The sequence below is a fragment of the Taudactylus pleione genome, unplaced genomic scaffold (genome assembly GCF_031769625.1).
Source record: "Taudactylus pleione unplaced genomic scaffold, aTauple2 ptg000066l, whole genome shotgun sequence".
NCBI classification, from domain to species: Eukaryota; Metazoa; Chordata; class Amphibia; order Anura; family Myobatrachidae; genus Taudactylus; species Taudactylus pleione.
Genome location: NW_028284468.1, coordinates 8108923 through 8118423, shown reverse-complemented (window position 1 = coordinate 8118423; position 9501 = coordinate 8108923). Strand labels below are relative to the sequence as shown.

The 9501-nt window shown below is 47.4% G+C and overlaps 1 protein-coding gene across 2 annotated transcripts in view; it reads left to right on the top strand.

Annotated features, from left to right (window-relative positions):
- The first annotated feature begins 301 nt into the window (after positions 1 to 301).
- The window catches only part of CEP63 (centrosomal protein 63), a 69832-nt gene continuing 60632 nt past the window's right edge, over positions 302 to 9501 (top strand). For both annotated transcript variants that reach the window (XM_088466650.1, XM_088466648.1), the window contains exons 1-5: positions 302 to 412; positions 1042 to 1102; positions 2466 to 2643; positions 3502 to 3597; positions 7927 to 8043. In XM_088466650.1, coding sequence (XP_088322776.1) covers positions 1059 to 1102; positions 2466 to 2643; positions 3502 to 3597; positions 7927 to 8043 — 435 coding nt within the window. In that variant the 5' untranslated portion in view covers positions 302 to 412; positions 1042 to 1058. The remainder of the gene's footprint in view (positions 413 to 1041; positions 1103 to 2465; positions 2644 to 3501; positions 3598 to 7926; positions 8044 to 9501) is intronic.

Here is a 9501-nt window from a genome sequence, read left to right as displayed (position 1 = left end):
GACGGTAGACAGTAACTGATGACGTCAGGGTACAGCTACTGAAGGGGATCTATCCACTAGGGTTGTTTATATAGATCCCCTTCTGGCATGGCATCTCGCGGATTTCCCTTTATCTGGCCCCGCCCTCAGCGAGCTACCCTCCCACTTATTCATACTGTATCTGCGGTGAAGTCGTGGGCACAAGAGGTAGACCAGCACTTATCTCTCGGTCTCCCATTCAGGCGCCATGTTTTCGTGCTGCAGAGGCCATCGCTTAGTAGGATCGGACTCCGTGCAAATGGCCGTTGCTAGTTATGTGCAGACCGTCAAATACTGTTGAACTAGGTCTGTAATTTGGACTACAATTTTTTCAAACAACACAACATTATTACGGGCTGAAGGCTTATTCTCGGGTCTGTTCCGGTATTTCCCGGTGAGTACTATATTGCAGAGCCACATCATTTTAGTGCTGGCTCTGGTAAAGCGCCCTGTTCTACTTTCCATACTGTCATAATGCAATGTTTTCCTCTACATTCATTCAGTAAACAATAATGATAACCTGCAATAAATAATAACACTGGTATTTCTTTTTGCATGCATCAACTAGTTTAACCACGTCATATGTTATAGTATAACATGAGTTCAGTTAAGTTATACTATAGCATAAATGTGCTTATTTTATTATAAATCAGGTTTATGATAACTTTTTTTTTTTTTTTTAAATGTTACTGAGGAACTACAACTCTCAGCATGGATACATGGATCCAGCAGACATGGCATGTTGGGAGTTGTAGTACCACACCCACTGCATGCATCATGTTTTCTTTCCAGTCTCCAGTGGGTGGTTACATTGTACTGCGCATGCTCCTAGGTTTTGAGATATTAATTCACGACTAAGTAAAACCATCTCGATAGGAACAATGAGATAATTTACACAATACTAATATATAAGTGTTCTGCGGTATTGCTGTTCAATATGCAGTATTTGGGGTGCTGGCGCAGCAAACCTATCACTTTAATTTCTGTTGTACTCATTATATACTATATATTTTGTTATCGTAGGTGTCCCGGTCCTCAGGATGGAGGCTTTGTTACAAGAAATGCAGAAGAAGGAGAAGATAGGGTGAGAACTCTTTATTTAGCATACATAATCTGTGTCTCTTTCCATTAGTTGTCACTTGTATATTGGTGATTACTTCTATTTTGAATACATTGTTTAATTACCTGCAGGTATAATATTATTCTAATAATGTGCTTCTTCTGTAAGAAGTGTTTATATTCACCTGGTTCCAGTCTGGGGCAAACTAGAACTTATGAAGACTTGTAAAACGGCAAAGGAACAGCTTAAAATCATCTTTGGTTGCATCCAGCACCTAAGTTTGCTTGGGTGCGCCTAGATTCACACCACGGTGCAGACATTTGCACTGTACGATGGGGTGGTAGGGAGGAGCGAGATTGTTCTTTGCTAAACGGAAGATTTATCAAGCCTATTAAGTGTTGAAGTTACCCAATAGCTACCAATCAGCTTCTTGCTATCATTTATCAAGTGATAAATCATTTATAAAATGATAGCTAAAAGTTGATTGGTTGACATGAGCAACTTCTCCAACGCTCCTCTTTAGAATGCTTAGGCCCTGATTCAGAGCCGGACGCTCTGACCAGAGCGCTCGCTCTGAATCAGGGCCCTCCTCCACTAAAATGGAGCGTCCTCCTGGACGCTCGTATAGCTGTGGGTCACCACCCACGGCATATACGAGCGTTCAAAAAGATGGTCGCGATGGTCTTGACCATCGCGACCATTGGACTTGCGACGGAAACCCTGCGGTAGGGTTTCCCAGCCACAAGCCCTGGAGTGATTTTGGCTCTATCAGAGCCAAAATCACTCCCACTGACATCACTAGTGATGTCAGTGGGGCCGGCTTCAGACGGTAGGCGTTCCCATGGGAACGCCTCCGTCTGGCAGGCACGCCCACCAAAGGGGGCGTGCTGTCAGTCACCATCGACAGCACGCCCCCTTTGGTGCGAGACCCGGAGCGACAGCTTGGCTGTCGCAGTCCGGGTCTCGCGCATGCGCACGACGGAGCACCCTCCGTCGTGCGCATGCACAATGGGGAACATCGACCCACTTGCGAGCGTACTGCCGCTTGCGAGTGGGTCTGAATGACCCCCTTAATACATCTCCCCTTAAATAAAAAGTAAACGCACCGGAGTGACTAGTTTTGTGGAGCAGCAAAGAAACAAGATTTTCTTTCCAATGCGAGATTCTTGAAATGAGATAAATGGGTGGAGAGAGTATTGTTCGGCATTCTCCTTATCATTGAGCCTTTCCATACACTCGGGTGCATTTCTCATTTGCGGCGGTGTCTCCTGAGAGCAGGCAGTAGGAATGCACCTTTATATGTGTGAGGTGGACCATTTAGACACCGTAGTACAAATCCAAGGTGTTTTGTAAATGATTTCTGCTTGGTTACTCCTCTGTCTGACAGGACAATCTATGGTTCCTGTGAATTGGAGCTGCAGGAGCTCATGAAGCAGATTGACATCATGTTGGATCACAAGAAGTCAGAGTGGGAAGCCCATACTCAGACTCTCAACACTCTGCTGCAACTGCGGGACCAGGAGCTCAGTTCTGCCAGAACACGAGAAGAATGGCTGAATAAAGAGGTAGGCACTCCCGTGTCACACAGGAAAGGGAGAGCGCAGGGAGGAGCCATACAGGACACCACTTTGCCATCTGTGCACTGATCTAAGGGAAAATTCCAGATTATAAGGATCAGCCGTTTATTAAGACTGTACACTAATAATAATAATATATTCAAAAGTTGGACTTTGCATAATGCACTTTACGTTTGTGGGATGACAGAGAGCAAGTCATTTCCAGCAAAGTTCCTTTTGTCAACTGGTTTTCATGGTTAGCATAAAATAATAAGCTGATGTAATGAGAAAATCAGTTTATGTATGTATAAATGAGTGTGCCATTGCTGATGTATGGTAATCCTTAACGGGGCTGGGGTTTCAGCTCAGCTTGAATAGATGTTACCAGTCTTAAAGTGTGTGTTATATAAAGGCCAGGTATCAGCACATTTGAAATAGAATTGGCAGCTTGAATTTAAGTAAGCAAACTGGTTATGTATCAATAAATGATAACTGAATGGTGATCATGCAACAGACAGACCTAAATTCTATAAGGGCAGTTCTGTCTGCAGTAATGTACAACTCTCTCTAAATAATGGAAACCATTAGATCTAGAGGACTGGTTCAATGTGTGATGGGCACAGGCCCATTGCAGAAGTGCGGTACACATGAGCTGATGCGTCATAGTGGTCAATGTCTATCTAACAATTGCCTGCATTGAAGCATTGGTCATTGCACAGTATAATATAAGTCATTTTCAGTCGTTGGCCACCAGGATTTTGGAGAGATTTGTTTGCGGTCCCTGTGTGTAATATAAGTTTGTTTAATACTCACTCATGATTGATACCTATGCTTCCTCTAATACTTATCTGATGAATACATCTGCAGATTAAGTCCCTGACAAAGCAACTGGCGGAACAGGAGGAAAACAACAGCATTAAGACAACAGAATATGAGTCTCAGCTGGAACACTTTCAGGAAGAGGTATATTACACCATATTACCCTACATGGCATTATTGTATACTGAATAACTGCATGAATTGTAGCTGGATGCATTTGGCCTCAAACGCTCTTCATGGAAACATCGCCCACTGCGGTCATGATGGATGCTGTGCCTGTAACTGTGAGGAGAGGACGGGCAGGGAGGGGAGACCCTGCAAAATCACTATTGGCTGCAGCGCGCACAGCCAGATCCTATTGGCAGGACACACTCATTTTTCAAACTGGGTATATTGTTGAAAGTGCAATCCTGGGCCCCTGGGCCCTCTCTGGTCTGGAATGGTAGAAGGGGATGGGGGTGTCTAAGTTGTTGATGACAAACCCGTCGCATATATATATATATTTTCTCTATGAAGCACAATATTCAGACTCTCGGTTTTAGCCTATTTTTATTTTTGTTTTGTTTTGTAATATAGTCATGCGTATGTATGGGTTGATCCTGAGTTGGAAGCCAAGATAAAAAAGAACAGGTAACTTTTCACCTGGCTAAAACATAATGCAATACAATGGGTGCAAATACATTTTTGTTTGCATGCAGAGTTAATACTGGCTGCTTTTGCATGTATCTTACAAATACTGGACAGCTTTATTTTCTCCTTCCTCCATTGGGGGACACTGGCACACTGGGTTATAGATCTTATATGATTTGAACAGGGCTCTTTCTTTCTGTACCCTGCCTGACTTCAGTTTAGTTTAAGTTCCTATTGGAGCTGGGTGTCTTTTTAGGCTGCTTATAAGCCAGTCATTTTATTTCTTTTGCTGCTGGTCCTGCTGGGCAGACTTCGTGTTACGGTAGATCTTCACCCCGGTGAGTGGTCCCTTCGCTCGGAAGTGTCCCAGGACTTGGTGAAAAGGTGGAGGTTGCCAGACGTCGATCTGATGGCATCTCAACAAACCGCAAGATGCCACGTGATTGCTCAAGAACAAGAGACCCTCTCTTGGTCAATTTAATGACGGTTCTGTGGGATTTCCACCTTATCAATCCCTTTCCTCCTCTCCCACTGCTGCCATGTGTTCTCAAGTGCATCATGCGGGAACAGGCGATCATTTTGGTAACTCTAGATTGGCCTAGGAGGTCATGATACTCGGACCTCCGTGGCCTTCTGCTGGACGCCCCCTGGCCCTTTCCTTTTCAGCAAGGTCCATTTGTCCATCCACATTTAACGGCGTGGCTGTTGAGGTTGCCATCTAGAGGGCTAAGGGTATCCCAGAGGTGGTTATCCCGAAGATACTGAAAGCTAGTAAGCCGGTTTCGGCACAGCATTATCACCGGATTTGGTGTACCTAATACAGAGATTTACGCAGATACTTATGTAGATTGAGTTTTTTTTTTGTTTTTTTTTTAGCCATTTTGCATGCATGAAAGCTGTACTGCGCACTGTGATCACGCTTGCACAGAGGATTCACTCGCAGAGTGTGTGACAGATAATCAGTGTTTGGGGGAGGTAACGGTACATGGCTAGGTAAACTCAGGCGTGTCGGGACCATTTAAACTTGTTTCATGGGTATGCATAAATTAGCCATTGCAATTTCCTTCGCAGCATGAGAGTTCTCAGCGTGTCAGGCAGTGTTTGGAACAAGTCAAACTTTATAAGACATTACCATATTTTCGCTAATGCGATCCGTAAGGAATTGGTATGAAATACCGCCAGCCGCATGGCCGGCGGTTCGATTCCCGTCACCGGCAGCCCGACAGGAGCAGAGTGCGACGCAGCGGAAGCCCGACAGCGCTGGAAATCCCGATCGTGGATAGGTGAGTATCTACTAACCTAACCTAACCCCCCTAACCCTCCTTAGGGGTGCCTAACCCTAACTTCCCCCCCAAGTACCTAACCCTAATCCCCTAAGTGCCTAACCCTAACCACCCCCTTCCCCGCTGCCTAAACATAAGTCCCCCGGAGGGGTGCCTAACCCTAAGTCCCCCCCGGGGGTGCCTAATCCTAACCCTCCCTTCCCCTAGCCTAACCCTAACCCTCCCTTCCCCTAGCCTAACCCTAAGTCCCCCCCCCCAGGAGCCCTAAACCTAACCCTCCCCCCCCCCGCGGCTGTCCGCTCGCGGCGCCCGGCATCACTACGAACGTGATGCCGGGCGCCGGTCTCCCGGCGTCGGGGAAATGCGGGCGTCTGCATCTAGACGCCCGGCATTTCACCCTTGCCGGGATAAGACAGTCGGGAAGCCGGCTGCCGGTATTTAGGCAGTCGGCTTCCCGATTGCCTCCCATCCGTAAGAGGTTGCAATTGCATTAGCGCAAATCTCGGAATCAGTCCTGTAATGTGAGAGGAAGCGTTTCCCTCCTTTAACCTTTGTAGTCTGCTCCTGTTCCTCCAGCAGGGCCTGGACACAGGCTTACGTTTGGGGTTTTCAAGGTGCAAGTTTCGACGCTATCCGTATTTTGTCACTGTTGCATTGGTCCCAGAGATTCAGACTTTTTCTACGGGGGGGCACTTCATGTGCAGCCCCCATTTCTTCCTCCCACTGCTCTCTGGGATCTGAATTTGTTTCTTGGTTTTCTATAGAAGGATCCATTTTGAATCACTTGATATCTGAAGATCTCATGCGTCTCACTTGGAAGATGTTTCCTCCTTGTCATTGCATCGACTTGCAGGGTTTTGGAGCTTAGGGCCTGATTCAGACCCGCTCGCAAGCGGGACGATATTGGCCCAGTGCGCATGACTGAGCCGGCTCCGTCGTGCACGAGACCCGGATAACGACGGGCGAGCTGTCGCTCCGGGTCTCGTACCGAAGGGGGCGTGCTGTCTGTGGTGAGTGACAGCACGCCCCCTTTGGTGGGTGTGCCGGGGGCGTGGCTGCCCAGATGAAGGCGTTCCCATGGGAACGCCTACCGTCAGGGGCCGGCCCCACTGACATCACAAGTGATGTCAGTGGGAGTGCTCTCGGCTCTGATAGGGCCGAAAGCACTCCAGGGCTTGCGGCAACGAGACCCTACCACAAGGGTCTCGTCGCAAGCCCGATGGTCGCGACGGTCTTGACCATCGCGACCATCTTCCTGGCCGCTCGCTATAGCTGTGGGTGGTCACCCACAGCTATACGAGCGGCCAGGAGGCCGCTCTAAAAATTAAGAAGGACGGCCCTGATTCAGAGTGAGTGCTCTGTCAGAGCGTCCGACTCTGAATCAGGGCCTTAGTGCCTTGCCCTGTTGCTCCCCTTATCTAGTGTTTCACAATTACAGGGCAGTACTTCGTACTAAGCCTTCTTTCTTGCCAAAAAAAAGTAGTGTCTAAATTCCACAAAATTCAGCTGATTGTGGTCCCAGTATTGCCTTGTGATGGTCCTTCACCTAACCAGGATTCTTGTCATTCTTTGGACGTGGTCCGGGCTCTCGGAATGTATGTTCGCCGCACCTCAGATGTACATAAGATGGATGATAGGTTTGTTCTCTTTGACTCTTGCAAGAGGGGTTGGCTGGCTGCAAAACAGGCGTTGTCCCGTGGAATTTGAGTTGTCCCGTGCCAGGCTTACATTTCCAGGGCAAACCAGTTCCTTCTGGGTTCTATCGCTTTGAAGCCTTTGCACCCAGGCATGCAAGCTTTGGGTGCAAGGTGCTCCGTACTGAACATGCTCCATCCCTTGACTCCCTTGAGGACTGCTTTGGGACGTCCCCAGTGGATGAAGGAGAAAACAGGTATTTTGTAATTGTAAGTAAAATCCCTTTCTTCGATTCCATGGGGGACACTGGACGACCTCCCAGCACGTCCTGTGGTTTGTATGTATGTTGTTTGGTTGGTTATTGTTGTGTCTATATGTGACTGTTTAGTTTGGGGCTTCTCTCTCTCCATTTCTCCCCACACCACCATCTATAGCCCGGTTCTCCAGTGTCCTCTTTACCATGGAATCAGAGTGAAGGATTTTATTGGTAAGTATTATTTAGATTTAAGTTTGGACACGCCTGTCCCAAATCTAAATCTCTCTGCACATTTTACAACTGCCCTACCTGCAGCGCAACATGGTTTTACCAGGTGCAAAGTTACTTGCTCTTTTTTTTGCTTTGCTCCCAGCTAAGAATCAGGGACATAATGTTTTTTTGAGGTTTTTTTTTAAATCTTTTTACCATAACTAAAGTAGGTTTTAGTTTTATTTCCAAATCTTAAGACAGAGAGGTAAAGGGAGCTGTATGAGCCTACAAAAAGCTGACACTAGGATAAGAACCAGGGTCTCCAACTGGTCTCTCTGTGCCAGTGTAAAGTTGCTGCCCAGAGTTCGCTGAGCGACTTCCTTACATACGTTGGTATTTCCATACATGTGTGCTTTTTAACAATAAATGTTCAGATTACTACATTTGTCTTTACTACAGCTCAACAAGTTGAAAAGGACATATGAGAAGGTTCAGAGAAGACACCAGAGGCTGGAGGGGAAGAGCAGAGGTGAGGAGGAAAGGTCCGAGGTCAGCCGGCTGACACGCAGGCTAGAGGTAAGAAAATGAGAGGATTGGTAATAGATTGTAGTTGTTTTACCTATGAAGGAAACGGTTCTGATATCCGCGATGTCTGATCCATTCATATACAGTGATGCTAGAAAGTTTGAACAATATAGAATTTCCTGAAGAACCCAATAAATCAAGTTAAGAGGCCCATACTTCTACGGAGCATTTCCCCAATCCATTGGGCCGAGGGAAATTCTGCATGTTACAAATCCCCAGTTTGCAGATTCTGACCATTTTCAGGTCGGATCGGGGAATTGAGATCTTTCAACATGCTGAAAATTAGTGATTCTCCCAGCCCAGTCATCGGCAAAATGGAGAATTGCCCAAATTGGGCGTATATGTATGGAGGGCTTAACCCAAAATTATAGTTTTCCGTTTATTGATCAAAATATTCCAACTTTAAATTTCTTTGTAGGGAAAAGTATATGACCCTCTAGGATTCAGCAATTGGTGCGGGTGGTGCCTTTGAGCAGCAATAACTTCAGTCAAACGTTTTTTTGGTAATTATTGATCAGTCCCATTCCTCCTTACAGAACGGCTGCAACTCATGGATGCTAATGGGCTTTCTCACATGAACACTCTGCTTCAGGTCCTTTTTGGATTAAAGCCTGGATCTTTACTCTGCAAAATTTCTCCTGGTTCAACCTTTTTTTGTAAACCGATTTGTATATTAAGCCGGCAACACATCAGAACGATGTGTAGCCGGCTGATCCGACGGGTGACTGGAACCCTGCACTGGCAAATGCATACACACTTGCACGATGCAGGGGGTGACTGCGCCATGTAGAATGGGGATGCAATCGGGAAGCCGGCTGACATTATACCGACAACCAGCTTCCCGACTTTCATCTGCCGACGAGGGTGAAATGACCGGCGTCTAGATGTAGACGCCGCTCATTTTACCGACGCCGAGAGAGCAGACAGCCGTGGGGGGGAGGGTTAGGTTTAGGGCTCCCGGGGGGGGACTTAGGGTTAGGTACCCCCCCCGGGAGGTTAGGGTTAGGCTAGGGGGAGGGCGGGTTAGGTACCCCCGGGGGGAGGTTAGGGTTAGGCACCCCCCCGGGGGACTTAGGTTTAGGCAGCGGGGAAGGGGGGGGTTAGGTTTAGGCACTTAGAGGGGGGATTAGAGTTAGGCACTTGGGTGGGAGGTTAGGGTTAGGCACCCCTAAGGGAGGGTTAGGGGGGTAGGTTAGGTTAGTTAGTACTTACCTGGGGACGATCTGGATTTCCAGCGCTGTCGGGCTCCCGCTGCCGGGATCTCTTCCTCTGTCGGCCTGACGCTGCCAGGATTCGAACTGCTGGCCTTGCGGCCGGCGGTATTAAATACCAATTCCGTAGGATGCAATACTGCATTTAGCAATATGGCATCAGCCCCACACTCCGCTGTTCTCTGCAATAAGGTGAGGGGTCGGGGCTATTCCGCAGGGTTTGGTTCTTTTGAAGCTG